Source organism: Cyrtonyx montezumae, unplaced genomic scaffold (assembly GCF_038088225.1).
Source record: "Cyrtonyx montezumae isolate F1298 unplaced genomic scaffold, pur_monq_1.0 scaffold_4, whole genome shotgun sequence".
Classification (NCBI taxonomy): Eukaryota; Metazoa; Chordata; class Aves; order Galliformes; family Odontophoridae; genus Cyrtonyx; species Cyrtonyx montezumae.
In genome coordinates, this window is record NW_027072045.1 from 468606 (window position 1) to 491335 (window position 22730).

The 22730-nt window shown below is 58.1% G+C and overlaps 3 protein-coding genes across 3 annotated transcripts in view; 2 read left to right on the plus strand and 1 right to left on the minus strand.

The window, feature by feature from the left end:
• STK32C (serine/threonine kinase 32C) overlaps positions 1-2449 on the plus strand; it is a 45464-nt gene extending 43015 nt beyond the window's left edge. The window contains exons 9-12 of the mRNA XM_065746429.1: positions 666-791; positions 866-997; positions 1672-1739; positions 2326-2449. Of these exons, the coding sequence (XP_065602501.1) occupies positions 666-791; positions 866-997; positions 1672-1739; positions 2326-2449 (450 nt within the window). The remainder of the gene's footprint in view (positions 1-665; positions 792-865; positions 998-1671; positions 1740-2325) is intronic.
• The window catches only part of BNIP3 (BCL2 interacting protein 3), a 139391-nt gene that overhangs the window by 62445 nt on the left and 54216 nt on the right, over positions 1-22730 (plus strand). The window lies entirely within an intron of this gene.
• Positions 6532-16757, minus strand: DPYSL4 (dihydropyrimidinase like 4). Its single transcript, XM_065746909.1, has 14 exons — positions 16718-16757; positions 15624-15712; positions 15307-15491; positions 14270-14434; positions 13514-13575; positions 13351-13431; positions 12184-12252; positions 11962-12082; positions 11099-11255; positions 10083-10224; positions 9026-9196; positions 8539-8718; positions 7219-7390; positions 6532-6867 (listed from the first exon to the last, which is right to left on the minus strand). Exons 1-14 carry the CDS (start codon positions 16754-16756, stop codon positions 6776-6778), a joined length of 1725 nt encoding a protein of 574 aa, XP_065602981.1. The 5' UTR covers position 16757; the 3' UTR covers positions 6532-6775.

The following is a 22730-nucleotide window of genomic DNA, read 5'->3' on the forward strand; positions in this document are numbered from 1 at the left end:
TAGCAGTGTGAAATTGAAACTGGACTTTTTGTTTATGGCTTCGCTCAGCTTAAGCACAGATCAGTCATGTTTTTTTACTTCTGTAAGTGCAGCATCATAGAGCAGCTTAGGTTGGAAGGGACCTTAAAGGTGATGGAGCTCTGGCTGTGAGCTGTGCACAGGGACGCGGTGCATTGCTCAGCAGCTGATGAAGAAAAGGCTGTTTCTGGGGGTAAAGATCGAGTTTCAGCAGCCGGGTAAGGTCCTCGTGGCTTAGGAAGGGGCTGGGGGCTGGGACAGCAGGGGGGCGGTGGGGTCCCCTGATTCAGGGCGTTGCGAGGGGTCAGCGTGTGCAGTGCTTTCATGGTACTGCTGAGCAGGAGCTGCGCGTGGTCTCCAGCCGTCGCTTGCTCGAAAAGCTCAGAGCAGTGACCGCAGGGCGCGCAGTGCCGGAGCTGCGGCCGCTTCTGAGTGCACGCGTGGGGCTGCGTGGGGCTGCGTGGGGCTGCGGGCTCGCAGCGCCCTCTGCTGGCAGCTCCCGGCACCGCGTTCCGCTTTTTAAAGGGGCCGTCGCCGCCTCCGGTGCCCGGAGCCGGGCTGCGCTGCGGCCGTCCCCGCGTGGGTCTGCGGGGCCGGGGCTCTCGGCTCCGTCTCTCCTTCCTCACGGCCGTGCTGTTGTCCCGCAGCTGCTGACGGTGAACCCCGAGCACCGCTTCTCCTGCCTGGCTGACATCCAGACGTCGGCGTACCTGTCCGCCGTGCCCTGGGGCGACGTGTGCCAGAAGCGCGTGGAGCCGGGCTTCGTCCCCAACGTGAGTACCGCGGCCCCCCGGGCACCCGGCGCTCACCGGGCCGGGGCTGACCCCGTGTGTCCGCGTGCCCGCAGAAGGGCCGCCTGCACTGCGACCCCACCTTCGAGCTGGAGGAGATGATCCTGGAGTCCAGGCCCCTGCACAAGAAGAAGAAGAGGCTGGCGAAGAACAAATCGCGGGACAACAGCAAGGACAGCTCGCAGTCTGTAAGTGCTGCAGGGCAGGGGCTGGGATGCTGCCGGCCGTGGGTGCAGTGCTGCTGTGGCAGTGCTTCCCACGGAGGTAAACTGTGCTGGGAACATTTGCCAGGTGGAGCCTTCCTGATAACCAAGAGTAAGTGTGACAAAACCCTTTCACCATAACCTGTGCTCAGGGAAATGAAATGACAGACGGAGATGTGGGTAAAGGCTGTGCAGCCTCTTGTGGTCCTTCTGAGCAGCACTGCCTCCGTGCCCGGCAGCTGAGAGGATGCCACGGTTTGTCTGAGGGCTGAGTGATGGCTGCACAGAAGCACCCACTGTGCCCTGCTCCATGTTTGGGTGCGTTGGCTGGCTCTGCTGGGTGCTGGGAGGGAGAGAACAGAACGAGCAGGCTTGGAAATGCCTCCAGGTGGGGGTTTGTGGCCAGGAGAGCTCAGGGCCTCTGCTGTGTCTGCCCCAGCTCTCAGCTGGGTGTCCTTGCTGGGCAGGGTGGCATGGGACGGGATCCTGGCGCTGCCCACAGTGTCTCCACGCACCAGGGGTGAAATGTGCCACCAGTAAAAGCCACGAGGCAATCAGCTGTGCTGATCCCTTCATCTGCTGTGAGCTGTGCATGAGTTGGGGCAGTGCAGTGCTGTAGGAAGCAGACGTGCACATGAGACAACTCTTTTCTTCACCAGGAAAATGATTATCTCCAAGAATGCCTTGAAGCTATCCAGCAAGACTTTGTCATCTTTAACAGAGAGAAGTAAGTGGGGGCTGTTTTGGGGAAAGAAAAACATGTCCTTTTTCCTGGCTTTTCCCCAATATCGTGCCAGAGCCTCGGGAGTTGGAGCACCTTGCTGGGGGCTGCTGGGGTCTGACCTGCATATGTGGCACTGCCTTGGCCCTCCTGTGCCCCTTTCTGGCCCCACCTCAGCTCCTCCTTGTCCCTCTTCTGGAGGATGTTGCTTTGGGAGATGAGAGCAGGGAGCACGTCACAAGCATGCAGGAGGAGTGCCGGAGTTCAGCACTGCTTTCCCGTGTCCGAGCACACAGGGGTCCTGCTGGACGGCAGCCAGCCCTGTGCTGGGAGCTGCGCTGTGGGAGCACTGTGGAGGCCGCAGGCTCTGGAGCACTGAAGCCCACAAGCTGTGGTCGGGCATTTGGGAACACGGTGCTTTGTTGTACTGACGTTTCTGTCCATGTGAGGATGTCGCCACGTGCTGGAGGTGTCATCAGTCTGAAGCCCCCTGCTTTACCTTACCTGGGGCCTGCCATGGGGTGCTGTGGGTGTGGGGGCAGCCAGGGGCTCACGCTGCCCCAGGTGTGACGTGCTCCTCTGCCCCACGCAGGCTGAAGAAGAGCCAGGAGCAGACGAGTGAGTCCGTGTCTGCCCCCGAGACCACCGAGGCTGAGCCCGAGACCTCCAACCTGAACATGTGCAGCTCCGTGTGCTCCTCGGCGGGCAGCAGCTAGGCTGAGCCCGCCCTGCTGCCCCCCACTGCGTGCTGCCGGCGGTGCCTGCAGCTCCTGGCACAGCAGCTCGTCCTGCAGCGTTGTAGCAAAGCAGTTCTCCCAGAGCTGAGCTCTGGATTGACGCAGGCACCGCTCCCACACGCTGAGCTGCCGCCGTGGGTGAGGGTACTCGCTATGCAACGTCGGAGGAAGGAGACCTGTTTCATTACGTGTTCTTTTTTACTCCCAGATTGCTGATCTGGTTTTAATTCAACGCGATGGCAACAGGAGAAGTTACGGCTCCAACTCGGGAAGCCAGCGGGAGGAAGGGATGGGCGGCTCACGTGTGTGCAGCACTGCTGCTGCCGAGGGCTGCGTGGGGCTCAGTGCTCCCACTGTGAGCTGCAGCTGCCCCACTGCAGTGCCTCGGGGAGCCGGGATGGCCCTGCAGCTCAGGGATGGCATAGGCACACCATTGTCTTCTCACCACTGCCAGAGTGTCTTTCCTGACTTGGGATGTTTTTATGTGCACTTCTGGGGCTGGGTAATGATATCAGTATGTAAAGTGTATTTCAGATTCCTGCTTCCTTCGCGTAGCTGCTGAGTGGCAGGAGCTGTGCAGTGGGTGGCACTGCTGGGGCTCTGTGTGCTCGGGTTTGGGGCACGCATTCTGTGAGAGGTTCAGGCTCTTTGGGACACGGTGTGCTCGACCTTCCCGTGCTGCTTGACCACGAAAAGAGGGCGGTGTCTTAATTTCCCCTTCAGTTCTCTTTATCTTCAGTGTAAAGTAGAAGTGCTGTACATAACTTACCGAGACGTGTCTCTGCCCTCGCTCGGGCAGGAGCTGTGTGGCAGCATGGCCTCTCTCCTGGTTTCGGAGGCCTCTGCTGTGCTGTTGCCCAGCCCGCTGCATTGTGGCTGCTGGGTGCTGGTGTTGGATGTGAGCTGCAGGTTCTGCTGCAGCACAGAACCGTTGTGCACAGATGGGTGGCAGCGGCCGTCACCTTAAAGCTGAGAGCCCTTATCTGGCAGACACCAGGGGGTGGCTGGGTTTGCACCCTTCTATATTTGTAACAGGAAAATGCACAGAAGAGCTTTTTAACAGAGTCTTGTAGGACAAACACTGCTGCGTTTTTAGCTCCCGTGGATGAAAGAGAATGGCTAAACCGTGTAACGTTATTTTAGTATGAAAAACGACACTGAACATTTATTTTCCACAGTTTTATGTGGAAATCAGTAATACCATATTTGTGCAGAGCCACGCGCTCACCAGGGCTGGCAGAGGCTCGAGGGGCAGTGCTGCCATGGGTGCTGCCCGCAGCCCTGCTCCCAGCACTGTGCCTGCACGCCTGCCTTGCTGCACTGTCTGTCCTTTCCCCCTGCACCTCCTGCATTGTGGTGCAGGGTGCTCACGGCCGCCCTGGGCAGTGCCCAGCAGCGCTGGGGGGCTCCGTGCAGCTGCTGCCCCAGGATCAGATGGGGGCACACACGTGGGGAGGCCCAGCTGCAGAGCATGGGATCTGCCCCAGCACCTTCTGCTTCACACCTCGCTCACGGGGACAGGTGACACGACCGACTGCGCAGCCAGGACACTGTGAGTACAGCATCGCCGGGTACTCGTTTCCAGCAGTGCATGGACGTGTTCCTCGCTGCTGCGTGCTGCAGAGCAGGTTTTGTTGCTGCCCGTTTACTTATGCACAGACCCAGGAGGTGAAACTGAAAGCAGAGAGTGATGGTGAGAAGGAGGCACAGCAGAAGTGCGGCAGTGCCAGGTCGCGTTGGCCGTGCTGTGCGCTGGGGCTGTGACAGCCACGCTGCCGAAGCCCTTCTGTCGTAGTACCACCGTGGCCTGGGTTGAAAGGGACCTCAGAGATCAGATAGTTTCACCCCCCCACCCTGGCAGGGTCTCCAGCTGCTGGAGCAGGCTGCCCATCCCCCACAGTGAGCAGAGCTCGTGGGGACGCGGGGCTCTGCTGCTCCCAGACCCCAGAGCAGAGCGCTGCGTTGCAGCTCCACAGCAACGTTCTGTATATAACCATTTAAATACGTGTATTTTTTGTATGCCAGGTTTATACAGGGAGTGCCGTTATCCGCTGTGAGACGTCTCCATCACCCCTAACTCTCCTCCTGAACTCCTTGCCATGAGATCCTTTCTTATCGCTGTTGTATTTGGGGGGTTTGCAGAGTTGCATATTTTCAAGCGAGTTTCCATTGAATTCTGCTGACTTTGCTGGGAATGTTGTGTAGAAACCAATGCCAGGTCAGGTCCTGATGGGTCTTCTGTTGCCAATTCTTCATCACTGCACCTTGGTGAGAAGAGACAGCAGTGGAAATGAAGTAATACAAAGCTGAGGTTGGACAGTGCCCAAACCCTGATGCCTTGGTAGGGAATATTTCTAACGTATCTCAGTGTAAATTGGATATATAAAGCATCTCTTTGTATTTTACGTTAGTATATTTCTGTAATGTATTGCACAGCAATACTGCCATGTCACGGAACAGTTAGGACAACAAATGTGTGTTTTTGCAGACACTGCAAGAAGCCATTGCCTATGTGGAGTAATAAACGTGTATTTTTAACATTGCCAAGCTTTGGCAGACATGTCTGGGTTATTGCTGTGCAGGAAAACAACTCTGAGTCCTGTAAAGAGTGTGTGCTGGAACACAGTTCTTGCTTCCACGTTCAGACCACTGCTGTTCAGCATCCAGAAGGCAGAGTCGGTGTCACAGCTGCAGTGCAGCACCACTGGGCTGTGCGTGCTGCTCCTATGGGCACCATGTGGTACAGCTGGCTCGGCAATGGGGTCTGCAGGGCTGTGGGAGCACCCAGCTGCTCTCCCACCCCCGGCTGAGCCAATGTCTGACCCAGAGCCCCCGGCGCTGTCAGAGGGAATCGGGGCTGTGCAGGCTGAGTGCTGCAGGTGGGGCTGCTCCCCGCGGGCACCGGGCACGCGCACATGGGTGCATCATCAGGACAGGGCTCAGGCATCTCCCTGGCACAACTGCAGGCTTCTAACCTTGCTGCCCCATTCAGGGATCGGGTGACCCCATGCCAGTGCTGCCTCAGCTCCCCCCGGCCCCTCCTGTAGGCACTGAAGAGCTGCAGCAGAGCCTTGCAGAGCAGCTGCCCACAGCCGTGCCAGGGGAGCGGTGGGGAGGGGTGGTCCTGTGCTCGGGTACCCTTAAATGAGGGGCCCAGCTGCTGGGAGTGCAGCAGTCCCCTTCAGAACAGTGTGCAAGACTGGGGAATCCTGAGCTGCAGTTGCTGCCTTTGTCCCTGGTTGTGCAGATACGAGTTCAAGTTCCCTACTGAATGGTTTCTGAAGTACTCAAAAATGTTGTTGGTTTTTTTTTTACGACAGAAGCAAAATACTGCTGGCAAAGAAAATAAATAGATGGACAATAGCCTCGTTTACATTTGCAGGCAAAAAAATAAAGAAAGCCATTAAACAAAACAAAGTCATTTCTTTAAATGCATCTCAGCATCTACGTTTCTGAATGTCTGGACCCAGCATACATGCAGGTAACAGCACTGGGCAGGGATGTAGGTCACAGCAGATGATCAGGACCACCCCCTCCCCCCAGCTGCCTTCTGGTCCACGCATGCAGGCTGAGGCACAGCTGCAGCACAGTGAGGGGATGCAGTACAGAGCTGCACAGCAGCATGGGTACACAGCCAGGGCAGGAGCACACAGAGCAGCTGCTTCCAGCACTTCAGGATTTCCAACAAAGTTTATTCAAAGAAAGGAACAGAAAACCAACGGCGAGCCATAGGGCAGAGGGACATGCATAGATCTGTGGCGTAGAGGTTCACCTTTTCTGTATATACCTTTAAGCATAACAAAGGACCTGGCATAGATTTTATAAAAGGAGTCTGCTGTAAGTAAGCAGCCTTCAGCTGAGCCTTTCAGGGGCTGTAAGCCTTCATCTGCATCTGGTACTTGAAAAACTGTATAAATAACCCTTAAAAAAATGTGGCTCCAGCAGCCCAGCGTGCAGCCCCAGCACAGGGCCAGCACACAGCCTGCACGGGAGCGCTCATCTATAGTCCTGAGAGGAGGAGTGGTCACTGGGACAGAGGGTCCACCAGCAGACAAGCTGTGGTGGCCGTACTGGACACACGTTGAAGTGCACCTCTGGGTGTCAGCATGCACACGCTAAGGGCTGCCAGGGGCCGGCGAGAGATGGAGCAGGAGCTCTAGGGACTGGGAGACACACAGGCGGGGCGGGCACCTCTGGGGCGGGCTTCATCTACTTCCTACCTAAAAGAAGGGGCCCGGGGCACCTGACGAGCACCTCGCTTCCACCCCGAGCCGCAGGGGAGCAGCCGTGCCCCTCACACCAGCATCAGGACAGGGAGGTGATGTTGGAGCGCCCGCCCGGAGGGGCCATGATCTTCTGGGCCGTGCGCCGGGCGACGTGGTCATCAGCCTGAGAGCCTGGGGAGAGCAGAGCATCAGTGCACCACGCAGCCACAGCAATGCACGCACTGAGCGTAAGGCCCTGGGGGCAACGGCCCGCATCCTCCTGTGTGTCCACGTGGATGCCGCGGTAGCACAGCACAGCATGAATGACCGCGTGGCCTTTAAAAGGTATTTAAAAGGAGCTCCTAAAACAGGCACGGCCTGAGAGCAGGAGATCGAGGGGCAGTGGCTGTAAGTGACAAGGTGGTGGAGGCGGTTTTGGTGCTCCTTCCTGAGAACGGAGCGATGTGGCTCAGCCCCGGAGCAGCACAACAAAGCCAGCACAGCCACCCCCAGCCCCGCCTGCTCAGCCCTGCCCACACCTACCCGACAGGCTGAACCCCGACTGGTGCAGGTTGCGCACGGGCACGGCGGGCACTTTGCCGGCACAGCCCGCGGTCCTGGCGGCCGCGGTGGCGGGCACAGCTCTGGTGCTGAGGACCACGTCGTGGACTGGGCCATCGTAGAGCCCCCGGGGGACACCGTGCACCTCCGCCAGCTGCAGAAGAACAACAGGGTGTGAGGTGGGAGCCTGGGCAGTGTGGGCTGCTCACCTGCAGCAGCTGCAGCCCCACGGCACAGCCCAGGGCTCCAGGCTGCTGGGAGGCAATGGGAGGCGTGGGGACACCACAGCCTGGGGGAGCACCCCAAAGGCACACACCTCCACCAGAGCAGCGTGGTGCCAGTGCCACGTCCTACCAACCTCTGTATTCCTGGACATGAGAGGAGACAAAGCCAGAGCAGAGCAGTACTCATCACAGTTCTGCTTAATGCTGCACAACCTCTGCAGCAAAGCACACTGACAACCAACAGCCACGAGAGAGCCAAAGGCTGAGCACACGCGTGCTCTGCAGATGAGAAGTGCTGGGTTTCAAGTTAAAAGTGTATGGTCTGATGGGTTCCCCACAGACATACAGCATTTTCCACAGCAGTGTTTGTGGTACAGCACCTTCACCGTGCCCACCATCTCATCCCACTGCGCTCCTGCGGAGCCCGGCTTCTTCCTGAAGCTCTGGCTGAACCACAGACCAAAGGACACAGGAGGGCTGTCTGTGTGAACGAGGCCGTCCGACTGAATTAACTTAACAAACCAATCACTAACTGCCGGCTCTGACACTCAATTACCATCCAGCCGGGAGACCGGGGACCTTCAGGAGCAGACTGTTTATATTTAGCAAGCTCCGTTTCCTCTGTGACAAAGCAGCGGCACGGGCACCTCCTCCCAGCACTGACACAAACACGGACGGACTGCCCGCCCGCAGCCCAGGGCGCTCCTGCTCACAAGGACAGCGTGGAAAGGCACGATGCTGCGACTGCAGCACAGCAGGACTCTGCAGGCACACACTGGGAGCACTGCTGCAGAGCTGCCGGGGTGCCCTGGGTTTGAGATTTTGCTCTTTACTTCAGCACGGTTGGTAGAAGACATATTATTGCTCTGCAACTTGGCAGTAGTTGAATAATACAATTCCTGTATGATCAGCTCTAACCTCCCAACAGGCACTGCATGCCACGATGCAGCCCAGGGCACCACACAGTGACATTACATCAGCAATGCTCTCACTTCTGTCACCCCAGAGCGCTCAGAGCAGAACAGTGACCACAGTACAACGATGAGATTGTGATTATTGCCAACCAAGTCCTCCTTACCCTGTTCCTTGCCTTTATTCTTTTATAAACAAAATCAGGGAACGTCTTCCTGGGAACGAAGCGACCCGAGCCCTCGGAGACCAACAGTTTCCCGTCCTCAAGAACAACCTTCCCCTGACTGATGACCACAGTAGGAGCCCCGTGACACTCCATGCCTTCAAATATGTTGTACTCCACATTCTGGAAACAAAGCAGGGTGTTTAATACTCAGAACACAGCCAGCACTTCATTCCTCCGCAGAGAGCAGGCACGGTCTGCGTTCTGGCAGCTCGGCCACTGCTCAGCCACGATGCCAGCCCAGCAGAGCGGAGCAGCACTCCGACGCCTCGTTCCACAGAGGACACACAAGGCCTTCCATCCACTGACACACATCACTCCTCTGTTCACACGGTGAATGCCCTCTTTTGGATCTGAAGGAACCCACTGCTTCCCCGCTCCCTTCCGGCTGTGAAACCAGCTCAGGAAGACACTGCAAAAGCTATCTTACCAAACTGTGGGTTTTCGCCGAGATAATTTTCGTAGCCTTGGGGTTCCAGAGGACCACGTCTGCGTCGGAGCCCACCGCGATGCGCCCCTTCCTGGGGTAGCAGTTGAAGATTTTGGCAGCGTTCGTACTGCTCACCGCCACGAAGTCGTTCTCATCCATCTTCCCCGAGACCTGAGCAGCAGCAGCAGGGGCTGTTCGGTACAGCACGGCGCTCCCACCACAGCCAAACCCACACAAACACTGGGACTGCACGCAGCCGGGCTCTAACACCTTACACACAAAGCAAATCCCCCCCAGGAACGAGCCAGGACAGCCCTGACCCACTCAGAGCCGGCCCCCCTGCACCAGCCCGCCCCACAGGGGAAGGAGCAGCACCATCACCTGGACGGGTAACGGAGGAGGTGCACGAGAGGGTTTGTTTTCTGCACTGTGAGAAATAAGGTCTCTGAAAAGGGCTTTGTTTGAAGGCTCAAGTTCCCTGTACGGGAGTCCCACAGCCACCAGCGATGGCTAAGGATATTTCAACAAAGAAAGCCTAGAAGTGAACCTAAGTAGTATTATTTCCCATCATTAATTGCTTTAAACATCTTAATTCTCTTGAATTCTCTTACCATGAGTTGTATTTATCTCAAGAACACAGCCTCCCTCTGTGGTGCGGTTCCCCACGGTGCTGTCCACACAGTGTGTCCCTGGGGGCAGTGGCTGAGCACGGTGCTGCAGTACAGCACCGCAGGGGCACACAGGCACTGGGATGATGCTTCGTCCCCACCCCCAGGGAGCACCACTGAGAGCAGCACCTCACCCTACAGCCATCCACTGAGAGCTGCCTCCTGACTGCAAGTCACAGCGCAGGGGCTGCTCCCCCCACTGAAACCTTTGAAGGCACTCACTGTCACATTTCCTCCGTTGCCAAGCTCTCCTGGAGGAGCTGTCTAGACAGTGTCACACTTCAGGGCTCGTTTGAATTAATGAAAATGTGACATCGCCCGATCTGAGCACAGTTCACATGCACTTGCATTGCCAACCCAGAAGCCATCGGGTTTACTCCTGCACCTACCACGCACTTCTCCCAGATCACGGACATCCGCTCCTCGATGCCGTTGGTGCCCTCGGGGATGAGGGTGAAGTTGTCCTTGCCCACGGCCTTCTGGGCAGTGGTGAAGGTGCAGTGAGCACTGCCCACCACCTGCAGGTCCCCACTGCACCCAAGAGAGAGATGTGGTCAGAGGACACCGCAGAGACGGTGGCCCTAAATGTGCTCCTCAGAGCGACCCTGCCCCCCTCACCAGCAGCACTGTGTGACCTATGGCCCCTGATCTCAGACCAGGGGATGTGGGCAGCGTGCACGGTGGGGGCAGGCTGGGGCTGCGCCTGGGGACCTTGGAGGGCTTCACCCATGCTGAACTGTCCTGATAGACACTGGTGTCAGCAATAAGGGGCACAGGCAGTGGCTTACATCCTTTAGTCCCACTGGAAGTCAAGTGAAGAGATACACAGAGGTACTGCACTGCACTCACACACAGGCTAAGCACTTCCAGGAGCAGCACTGCTTCAGCAGCACTTCTGCTATTTTCTCCTACACCGTTACTTCTGTTTGTTCAGCACCTTGATCTCTACACCTTCCTTCTGAACCTCACACTCTTTTAATAAGAAGAAATGGTTCTAAGAAAAACCATTCTTCTGATGCACCTCCGCAGTACCTTTTGAAGGAAGGCCACGGTACAGATCACAGTGCTGTACGTGCACAAAGCACATGGCCCAGCCAAGCCCAGCAGCTCCTGCCATGCCCCGGATGCACAGCAGCACACACAGGCATATTCTGTGTCTGTGGGGCCGTTGGTGCTGCTTGTGCACTGCCCCAGAGATGCTCATGCTGACACAGAGGGCTCTGCTGGATAACCACTGACTGAAGCAGCCCCACGTGCACTGTCCCCAAGCACTTATGGTCCTGATTTCAAGCCCTGTGAACACCCAATGCAGCTCCCAGTGAAACCCTCCATCAGCACCCATTGGGGTGCAGGCTGTGACACCCCAGCCCCGCCCGCATCCCCACGCCGGGTGAGCTGCACTCACCAGGACAGCAGGGAGGAGAGGTGCTCCGGCGTGGTGGGGTCGGGGCTGAGCGGCGGTGAGGTGACGAAGGCCGCAGCCTTGGCCCAGTTCTTGCTCCAGTAGTGTGAGCCATCAGCTCCCAGGCTGGCGGTGATGGGCTCCCCGTACACCACAGTGCCTGCAGAGTCAGTGCAGTGCCGTGAGCCCCGGCCCTCCCTGCACAGAGCAGGCACTGCTCACTGGGGCACTTTCATTTCCCTCTGCTGTTCTCAGCACTATGGCTTTTTGAATTCAGCCTAAAACCTCAGATTACCTTGGACAACCAGGTAGCACTGTGAGCACACCCACTCCTCCTCAGGACAGACACACTTCTAGCTCCACCTCGCCCTGCAGCCTCAGGTTGGGTACTGGGGAAAACTACTCCAGAGAGCGGCCAGGCATGGCACAGCTGCACAGCAGTGGGGAGTCCCCGTCCCTGGGGGTGCTCAGACCCACGGGGATGTGGCACTGAGGGACGTGGGCAGTGGGCACGGTGGGAGTGGGGATCTCAGAGGGCTTTTTTAGCCTTCACAGTTCCACAATGCTATAATGTGTTCCAGTCCCATTTTTCCATCTATCTCATGGTAAGTGATCAGGAGTTTTCTTCCTTCAGCTGCATCCACTGGGATTCAGGTGTCAGAGCTTCAAGTACATCCCTTCACCTCTTTTGAGCGCAGCTGAGAGCAGTCAGCTCCAGCACACGGGGAGGAGCAGCCAACACCAAGTGTTACACCCTTAGGAGGAGAGAACTGGGGTGGTGGGGAGCCCTTAACCCACAGCTGAAGCAGCACTCCTGGATGTATTTACACGAGCTGCCTTAGCATGCGGACATGACAGAGCCTTACCTTTCCTCTTTGCTTGAGCTACTACATCCGCTGCACTTTTGCTCATTACTTTGGTGACGTACAAGGGGCAGTTGGCTTGTTTCGCTATCGTAATCGCACGGAACACCGCCTCAGCTTCAACCTGCAGACACAAGGACAGAGGCAGACAGCACTCAGCCCCAGGGAACCCACGAGCAGCGTCCACAGCTGAGAGTGCTCCCCTGGAAGCACCAGCAGCATTACCTCCTCCGGGCGGCTCAGCACGTGCCCCTCTGGCCCAGTGATCCCAAGCTCCAGCAGCCTCTTCTGCTCCTAAGGGGACAAGGACAACGAAAGCAGTCGGTCTGAAGCAGCACGGGACGCAGACACTGCTCAGAGCCGTGGGCTGATGGCCACGAGAGCGGAGCGGCGTGACACCGCGCCGCGCCGGCAGTCACCCTCCATCTCATCTGATCAAATCAACCGATACCAAGGATTGGGATTCTGCTTTCTGAACATAAGCTAAAAGGAACTGCAGGTCTCCTGTACAGCATCCACTCATGCTGTCTGCCTACAACTTTCCTTTCTAATGGGAAAAATACTGAATAGTTTGCAATACCACATCAGGCGCCAACTTATTTTGGAGATACACATTAGCAAGTGTAATGCAGAGTGCTGAAAGAACAGAGAACTCTTCAACTTTCCCAAGAACTGGAGAGGCCTAAGGCTGCACAGGAGTCCTACACGATGAGGTTTATCCCTGCACAGAGGGATGAACACGCTGACAGCAGGCAGCCTTCAGAATCCCCTCAGAGTGCTCAGTGGGATCCTGCGATGAAACCCAGGAGTGCGTGGAGCTGGGAGGATATTGCTGATGGTGCCAAGAGCCTCAGATCCCCCCTGCACGTCCCTGTGTCTGCACACACTGCCAACAACAGGACTTCCTATCAGCTCTGTCCCTCCAAAGCTTTGGTAATCAGATTGTCCCCGAGGCCAAATCCCACCACCAGGTGTGTGTGGGTGGGTGGGAGAAGGGGTGGGACGCAGGGAGCACCACGGCTGCACTCCCTGACCTCTGCACATCTCAATCAATGTGCCAGGAGCAACCAGAGCCTGCTCTGCTGCAGCGGGGTCACCCGTGCAGTGAGGGGCTTCTGTCAGAGGTGTCACAGTGATCGACGCAGGTGATGCCAGCCGGCAGCACACACTGCACAAAGCACGCTCATTCCCTTCACAAAGCAATCACGTCCAGAGCAGGCTGCTCCTCTGCCTCACTTGGACACATTCCTATTGATTCTGCAGCATCAACCGAGTGCTAACAGCACGCTGGCACCTCCTAGCAGATGCTACAACCCATCTGCTACGTCAGCACTTTGCCTCACACCAAACGACTCCAAGCAGCTGCAATCTGAGTGAACGTGAGCACTGTACCTCTTCAATGATGTCTCCGTTTTCAGCATGCACTTGGGCTATGGCCCCCAGGTCTCGAATAATGCTGAATATTTCATACATCTGCCAAGAGAGCGGGCACCCCATGTCAGACAAAGGGCGGATTCTGCTCGGGGTGGGACACTGCTCCCACTGTCCACATTACCTGGGCATCGCTGCACTGGAGTCTGTCCTTGTAAGCCATGAAGACCAGGAAGGAGTTCACACCTTGGGAAGAGAAACCAAGAAGAGCAGTGACAGCCAGGGCTTGGAGCACAGCACCGGGCTGAGCTTCATGTGGGCCCCTCTGAGCACCCACACTCAGTGGGCACACAGTGCTTTGCACACTGTCCCCATTGGTTCCACTGAACACAAAACACAATGCAGAGCCAAAGCCTGAGAACTGAACACGTATTGTATATGGATAAAGGCAACAGTGAACTCCAAACTACGCTGGAATCGCAAACAAACTGCATTTCATGAGAACCTATGTATGAAAGATACCTGGTGTAAGCTCCTAATGGTTTGTTACTTCAGCTGCTCAGCTTTTAATAGGAGATTCGCTGCACATTTCTATGCTAAACGACCAATTAAGGCCTTGCTTGCAAGACTGCAAATGACACTGAAGTCATTTAGCTTTGCATTAGCATATCTGAAATCAAAATGCAGTTCCAGGCATTAAGAATTAATGAAAGGCATAAATTCCTGACGCCCAGCCAGCACCAATGAGCACACGAAGGACACCGGGAAGAGCCCGTGCCCCCCCTCATTCTGCAAGGCCAACCTGGAGCGCTTTTGTTTAAGCAGTTTCTGTATCTTGGGGAGCCAGAGTCAGGATGGCAGCTGCAGTCCTGTCGTTCCCAACGCCGACTTGCAGCACTGAGCCGCAAACAGCCCGAGACACTGAAAGGAGCACCCTTACCCTTATCCTTCACCAGCGCCTCCAGCTCCTCCTTGAGGCTCTCGTGCCAGCGCGGGATGTCCATGTGCAGCGCGTAGTCGCAGCAGGCCCCGCTGGCAGCACGCTGCTGCCACTGCTCGTAGGCAGCCAGCAGGCTCAGCCCCACCTCGGGCAGCACGTGGTCCACTGAAAGACAGCACACAGCACTGGGGAAGGCCGGGGGGCAGCTGTGTGGGGCTGGAGGGGCTCCTGGGGACACCGCAGCCACAGCTCACTGCCCCACGGAGCCATCCCAAACGCACGCACAACCAATGGAGCTGTTAGGAGCTGTAAGGGCCATTTCATGGCACCCCCTGCAGGGAGCAGGGACACCCACAGCTCCACCAGTGCTCTGAGCCCGCCCCCCACCCTGGGCTGTCTGCAGGGACCGACCCCCACCTCTCTGGGTGGGCAGGTGGATGCACAGAGCTGGGGCAGGGCCTGCCGTGATTCCTTCAGACAGGGGCTGCTGTGGGCTTTGGGAGCAGAATAAGAACAAACAGAAATGAACGTGGACATTTGTAAGGAAGTGGATGTCACACTCGCAGAGCTGACAGATTTATAAATACAGCTGTACAGCTCTTAAAAATACATGCAATGGTGATTAAAGCTTCATTCTGTTTTATTGTCACGAGGTTCAAGTTGGACGTCAGGAAACAGTTCTCCTCCAGAGAGCGGCCAGGGGCTGCACAGCACTGGGGAGTCCCCATCCCTGGGGATGCTCAGACCCACGGGGATGTGGCACTGAGGGACGTGGGCACAGTGAGGGTGGGCTGGGGGTCTCAGAGGGCTTTTCCAGCATTAATGGCTCTGTGGTTCTATGAGGTGAAAACAGCTAAGCACGTTCAGTACCGCAAAGGAAGGAGGTTACTGAGAAGCACATCGTGCAGCCTGCTTTGCTTTTCAATGCCTCAGTTACTACAGGAAAACAAACATTTCTGTGCTGCAAGGGGAGCTCAGCCCCGCTGTGACACAGCCGCTGCGCGGCGCCCAGCTCAGCGCTGCCCATCCCATCTTACTTATCATCGTGGTTCCCCCCGCCAGGGCCGCTCTCGTGCCCCGGTAGAAGTCGTCTGCCGAGGTCATCCCCATCACGGCCGTCTGCAGCCGCGTGTGCACGTCGATGCCGCCCGGCACCACCAGCTGGCCGTACGCATCCACCGTCCTCGCCCCGCCGGGAGCAGCCAGGTTCTCCCCGATCTGTCTGAAGAGAGCGTCACGCTGAGCGCGCAGCCCCCCCGCAGCCCCTCACCCCTGCAGCCCCCCACCCAGGACCTCTGTGTCAGCAGAACACCGCGGGCTGTGCCGGGCAGCGGCACCGCGGGACGGCACTTACTTTATTAAGCCATCTTCCACGTACACGTCAGCGTAAAACGACTGATCGTCGTTGACCACTTTTCCGCCCTTGATGAGCAGCTGCTCGCTCTGGCGGGGGAGAAAACAAAGGTACCACTGCTTCACGCGGCTGCGGGGCACCGCTAGGCGCACCTCATTGATGTGCGGCCAGAACCGCTTGTCCGGGCGGTGGTAACGCCCCGAGGACCTGATCCTCCTTTCCAGGCAGGGCTGAGGAGCGGAGTCACACCGGCACCCTCGGCCGGGAAAATCAGAGCGCGGCGGAGCCGCAGCTTCACTCCCGGTCTCCTTTCCGACCCTCCGCCATATTAACAAACGTTACCGAGGCCGAAACGGGCAGGGCCGAGGGCACGGGCACGGCAAAGCACCGCCACGGACGCGCGCGGGGCCGCCCCCACGGAGCAGCGGCCGAGCACCGCGTGCAGCCGCGCACAAACGGCGCTGCGGGGGGAGCGGCACACGGAGCGACCCCCGACCGCTGCACCGCCGTTCTGAGCGCGTTCATCGCGTCGCTATTGTTCGCCGAGTCCCGTAACACCGGTCCCAAGGAGCGCTCCGTGCTGGCTGCCCCACGGCCGGGACGTCGGCTCCGCTCGGACACCGCGATGGCTGCGGGGAACTGAGCCGGGAGCCGGCCAAACAGAAAGACAAAAAGAAACAGAAGAAAGAAAAAAAAGCGGCGGTGATGCCGCCCGGAGATTTCCCTCACTTCTGCTCGGAAGCAATAGGAGCAGGGAATCCCCTCCTACAGCAGTGGCGGCACCGGTTGGCGGAGCGCTCCCGAACAGCGGAGGATCGCGGCCGGACCCCCCCGCAGCGCTCCGGGGCTCCGCGGGGCCGAGGGAGCGGAGCGCGGCTTTGTGTGCGGGTCGCGCCGGGGCCGCCGGGCAGACAAAGCCGGAGCGCCGGGTCACGCGGGGCCGCCGCCACCGAAGCTCCCCGCGCCACGAGGACGCGATGCGGGGCCGGGGTCGCGGCGTGGGGCCGCACAGCCCCAGCACGGCGGAGAGCTCCCAGCGGGGACGCGCGGCCGAGCCCGGCCCTTCCGAGCCCGCCCCCCCCGGAGCCCCTCACCGTGCCGCGGGGACCGCTCCTCTTGCCCGGGTTCGACATCTTCCGCCGCGCCGTGTGCCTGCGCCGTACTCGGCCGTGCGCGGCCCCGCGCCTGCGCGCCTCCCGCTGCCGGCTTCCCCCCGCCCGCCGGGCCGCGCTCCCGCCGCTGCCGTCGGAAGCGGCTCCGCGATAGGGAGCTGCGGTGCGAGCGGTAGCCCCGTTCCCAGCACCCACACTGCCCCGGCGCTGACGGTCCCCGGTCCCTGCCCGAGATTCCCCCCGACGGCACGGGACGACGGGACGGGGTGCGGAGCGGCGAGCCCAGCCGGCCCCACGCACGCACCTGCCGGCAGCCGTCGGGCGTCCCTCCCGCGGTGGCGGTCCCCGGGGAGCGCGGCGGCGGCGGCGGAGGCGCGGGGCTGCTGCTGCCGTCGGACGGGGTCGCGGAGCCGCGGGAGCGGCCGCCGCCGAGCGACGGGAAATCCAACGTCTTGTTGTCGAAGGCGTCCTCCACGCTGCAGAACATCCCGCCGCGCTTCTGCCGAGGCCGGGGGCTGCCCGCACCCAGGCCCGCGAAGCAGGCGGGCAGCGGCTCCGCGCTCCGCTCCGCCATAGCGGGCACCGGGCGGCACCGCACGGGAGGAGCGCCCGCAGCCGCGCAGTGCCCACCTCCGACGGCCGCGCCCCGTCCCCTGGGAGCGCCCCCCACCGCTTCTCAGCACCTCCCCCCGCCGCGGGCGGCACTCCGGAGCGGCGGAGCCGTGCTCAGGGCCCGGGGCACCGCGGATGGGCACGGGATCTCCCCCCCCCAATGCCCGCGCGGGGCCGAGGACTCCGCCCGGAGCTCCCGTGGGGTCGGAGGATGGGGGGCGGCGGGGTTCGGTGCGGGGCCCGGCGGGGGGGGCCGCGCTGCGGGTGTGGGTTTTATTCCCGGGTGAGTCGGGGGGAAGCTCAGCTGTTCACAGTTAAGGTGTGATGGAAAGAGCGAGGCTTCCACCTGCAGCCGGGAGAAAGCGGTTCGCCGAAGGCAAGGTTTAAAACAGCTCTTTTTATTAAAAGTTGACAATAATTTGCGTATTTTACAAATGGATAGAAAGTCTCTTGATATATATCATATGAACCACGATACAAAAATACGTGTAAAATTCTGCGGTCGGGCCCAGCGCTCGCTGCCTCAGCGCGGCCCCGCCGTGGCGCGCTCGGGCACAGCGGGCGGGAAAACCGCGCCCTGTGCGTCCCGCCTCAGCGTTCGGAAGTTGCTTCCAGCACACGTCCCAGCCGTCGCTGCGTGGGGCCGCGCGCGTTGCTGAGCCGCCGTGCGGGGCTCCGTGCGGGAGCTGCGTAAGGCACTCGGGGATGCGCTGAACGCGGCGGGCACCGCTGGAGCGGAGCTCCCCGAGGTCCCGGGGCTGTGCGCTCAGCTGCGCGGCGGCAGTCCGGCCCGGGCCGTGCTTCCTCACGGTGCTGCGGTGCCCGAACGGGGAGCACCTGTCACTCCTTCGGCATTGCTGCAGACGTCCCCGTGCCGCAGCCCACGCGTGACGCGCTCTTTCCAAACTCCGGCAGGCGAAGCGCGGCTGCCGTAGCGGAGCGGGCGGTGCCCATCGTCCCACCGGGGCAGTGCTGCAGCCCCTCAGCCCCCGGCACCGAGCCCCGAGCATCCCGAGCCGAGCACAAACTGTGTCGCGGTCCTTCTGCGCCTTTAGACAGAAGAAGCGATTTGCAAAACATTCCTTGAGCCGCTGTTTTGTTTGTGTTTTTTTCCTATGTACATAAGTTTTTACATATAAATAGGAACGTTTACGTGAGCGCGATCCCTTATTTACACAAGGACCTGTCCTGTACAGCTTTCCTATTAAAGAGAACACCGTGAGGAAATCCAACCAGGAGCCGGAGCTGGCCCCGCGCATCACACGCACACAGCCGGGCCGGAGTCCGCAGCGGAGCTCGGTCCGGAGGCGGTTCCGCTGCCCAGAGCCGCGCTCCAGCTGTGGGTTAAGGCGATCCGGGCCTTCCCTGCCTGCAGCGTCCCCCGGGCCCGGGGCTGCCCCCTCCCGCACGCTGCTCTGCGCTCCAGCACCGCACGAAGTGGAGCTCACAATGGTAGCCGCGCTTTGTGCACTGGGGGCACGACTCCTAGAATACAGGCCAGGACAATCACACTGCTGCCGGCATCCACAGCCTTTGCGCGTCTCGTGCCGTTGTTTCAGCGCAGGTGTAACTGCCATCCGCTGCCGGTGCCGTGCCGACCAGCACAGAGCTCTGCCAGCAATGGCTGTGCTTCTCGGCTTTCTGCACCCGGCGTGCGCAGTGACACGGTGCGGGTACCTGCGGGGCAAACAAACACGGGTGAAGCACAGCGAGACACCTCCTGCAGCACTGCAGACAAGGAGGGCTGCGGGAGCAGCGCGGGGGCTCGAAGGTGGATCTGTAACTGTAGGTGAACGTGTCTCCATCACCATCACGCAACTGCACAGCGGTGTCTGATTGCTTCACGATGCCTCATTGCTTTCTAAGGACACAAATCTATTAGCTAGTGACTGTTATGGCACTGAAAACGTTACTATAGTTATAAAATAGATGTAATTTGTTTCGCATTAAATGTTTAATGTTGTAAATACTTGTAGATGTACCTATAGGCATAAGTGTACGTAAACTGCATGGCTTCATTTCTCTGCCGTGGCCTGGCTGCCCACAGACATGGTTAGTGACCAGGCTGCAGGCAGGAGGCAGCCACTGCCCTGAACCCTGGGCCCCATACGGCAGTTTTTAGGAATTCAACAGCCAACAGCCCCATAAATCTCTTGGGTGCTGCATTTGCACCTGCTGGGGCCCCGCAGCCGCCCCGCTGCAGCAATGTGTGCGGGCTGGGCAGGCCGTGCTGCTCTGGCACCTGGGTGATGCAGCCCCCACCCCCACGGATGTCACAGCACTGCTGGCACGCAGTGCCATCTCCTTGACATCCCCATAGCAGTCCTCCTGTCAATTTGTGGCAGCCCCGGGGCCTCTCCCGCTTGTTATGGGGATGAAGCCAGCCACTGGGACAGCCCTACTTCAGCAAAAGCCATCGACGGAACGAATTTGCCTACATCTGCCTCTGCAGATCTGTGTAATAACGCCATCACATCTGAGCTCCTCAGACAGGTTCTTCACCCGGCGGAGGTTTGTCTGGGAGCTCTAATTGCCCACTGGGGCAGACACATCTCTGCACATCAGCCACAGTGCGGCACAGAGCTGCCCATGCAGTGCCATCCCTCCTGCCACGCACTGCCCTGCGTGCTCCGTGCCCGCTCACACTGCGGGCTGCTGCCAGCCCTGTGCCCAGCCACAACATCCGCACAGCACGAACCTCAGAGACAGCTCTGCTCCTCACAGCAAACACAAGGACACGTCTATGAATTAATGGGGCACTCAGTATCAAACACCACACCACAGCACACGGCTCCGCACATCAGACTTTGACATTCTGATGACTTCCATCCTTTCACTGAGCTCTCCTGGAAGAACGCATGACGAGCACTCAGAGGAAAACTCGACCAAACAGCGCCCTGCCATTCAAAGAACAGCTACTCAGAAAGAGAGCACCAGGGTAACTGTTCGTCTCCCTGGACTGGTTGGCTGCAAGCTGATCTTAACAGCAATACCAGTCAGTAGAAATATTTTTCCAGCAATGTTAATACGAAGCATTTCAGCATTTGGGGGGTCCTGCTGCCTTACAGAAACACTGCTCCCTGCTCAGCATTTTAAGAAGCAGTGTTTGGTCGAGAATGACATAATGACACCGTCTCTTCTGGGTTTGTGTCCAATTTAGTGCAACAAATCTGTCCTGTGTGAAGGTCTGTTGCTCTGGAATGGCATCTCAGTAACATCAGTGCTGCCTCGGATTGTTTTGTTGGAATGAGCTGAACAGTAATTTGCAGCCTTGTACTTTGACTCCACGAACTGCAATCTCTCCACGACCAAACGTCCAATCACACTGTGCTCAAGCACCAGCCATTCCTGCCCGAGGAGCTCCCCCTCACCTCGTCTCCAGACACTGCAAATTCAGACTGACACTGTCATTTTTATGTACTCCTATGTACTTCAATCTCTACCAACCCCTGAAATATTAAAGCAGAAAAACTGTGCAACGAGGCACATTTTCCTGTATGTTGGTTATTCTTAGTCTGCAGGAAACCCCTGTGTTAATATTGAGCTGCATTCTGCTCTTTACTGGGGCCAATTACACAGGACTTACAGCACAGTGAACACGAGCAGACTTTCAGCCTTTTGCTTTATGTGCTCCCGTTCATCTCACTGGGAGGTTTCCTGAAGTCTTGAATTTCCCCTACTCGTCTCAGGCTAAACAAAGATGTTTTGGGTCATTCTGCACAGCAGACTTCCCAATTAGTATTCTAATAACGTAGCTCATTACTCTTGTCTCCATACCCCTGCGAAGTAAGCCTTTTACAGCCCCTTTCAAATTGAATGGAAATATACAGGATGTGGCTGATGGGATGAAAAAGCAAAATTTTAGCTCTAGTAGCTCATCATCTCTCCCGTGGATCGTTTCTGCAAAAATGAGCTGCTGACCTTAAAAAAAAAACCTGACAACAGAAGCGCACCAATAAAAAGTGCAATTTGATTATACAGTCAATAAATGAAGGGATTTAGAGAAAAGTAATTATCTACCAAAGGAACAGGATGGCATGAACAGATCCAACAGTGATGTAAAAGGAGGGGACCCAGCAGGACAGCACTGAGTGGGATGCTGCTGGCCAGCTTCACTGCTGGGCAGGTGTGAGGGCACCCAGGGGTGCCACGGGGAGATGAAGAGATCAGGCACTGAAGATCTCAAATTGGCATTTCTAATTGCTCTGGTGCCTACAGTAGGAGAGAATGCTGAATATTCTTTGTTAAAAATTGTATGTCTGCTCCTAAAGTAAATTTATAGTGCTATCAGAAACATAAGGACTAGAGGATCTGGGTCGCTGCCCAGGATTGCTGTCCATTGTGAGCCTGTGGTTCACTGCTAGCCAGAATCACAGGGGCCAGGATCATGAGGTTAGGGGTGCGTTAGCCCCACGTGTGCTAACTGGCAACAGCACCCACCTTGAAGGCTGGGGTGTGCCCTCCAGCCTGCTGTCACTCATAAACCCACATCAACACCCAGCATTTTCAATGCCTATTTAAGTTTAAACTAATTCAAATAGTAATTAAATTACTACCACGTATTATCAACAGGAAACCTGTGCAGCTACGAATCAGGATTGCTGCCTCGGTGTGATCCTGCCCCACGGAGGGAATGTCCTTTACGAGGGCGGGCACGGGAACCATCTCCGCCATTCTGTGTTATCTGTGCCACCTTCAGGGCGGGCACAGGAACCATCTCTGCCATTCTGTGTTATCTGTGCCACCTTCAGGGCGGGCACGGGAACCATCTCCGCCATTCTGTGTTATCTGTGCCACCTTCAGAGCAGTTTAACGTCAGCTCCTGCTTCCAAGGGAGCTGCGAGGGACCCCTGCAGGCAGCAGGGGAACGGGGAGCCCCCAGCAGGGCTTTAACAGGCGCTATTCACCTGCCAGACGTTAACACAGCTCATTCACCGCTGTCTCTATTAAACTGAGATCACTGAAAATACAACCCCGCAGGTTTGGGCGCGCTCAGAGCCCGCGGCCCAGCGACACCACACCGCAGCGGCCGGAAGTGGCGGCCCGCGCAGCCCCGCAGCCGCTCCCTGTGCTGCAGCGCCCCCCCGCGGCGCGGAGGGCGGCACGGCGGCCCCGCGTGGGCGGAGGGCGCGCGCGTTTCTCCGTCGTTCTTTCTGACGGCTGCTGGGAGAGAGCGCCGATTTGAAGGGAAAAAAACCCAGCTGCTCTCATACTGAAATTCAGTGCCCAAATTATAGGCTAAAACCCAGACTAATAAGTGTTTCGCGTCATCAGTCCATTCCAGTTTTCTCTGCGTTATTATCATGGATGTGTTGAGCGGGACAGGCTGACGGCCGTGCCGTTACGGAGGGTGTCATACAGCATACACGATTGTACAATAAAC

Bases quoted from the DNA above. Each gene is read 5' to 3' on its own strand.
- DPYSL4 (XM_065746909.1), bottom strand. From the start codon at position 16,756: ATGTCGAACCCGGGCAAGAGGAGCGGTCCCCGCGGCACG. The intron at 15,492-15,623 runs GTAAGTGCCGTC...CGCTCTCTTCAG, and splicing joins GTGGAAGATGGCTTAATAAA to ACAGATCGGGGAGAACCTGG. The intron at 13,432-13,513 runs GTAATGTGGACA...CTCTCTTGGCAG, and splicing joins TCCAGTGCAGCGATGCCCAG to ATGTATGAAATATTCAGCAT.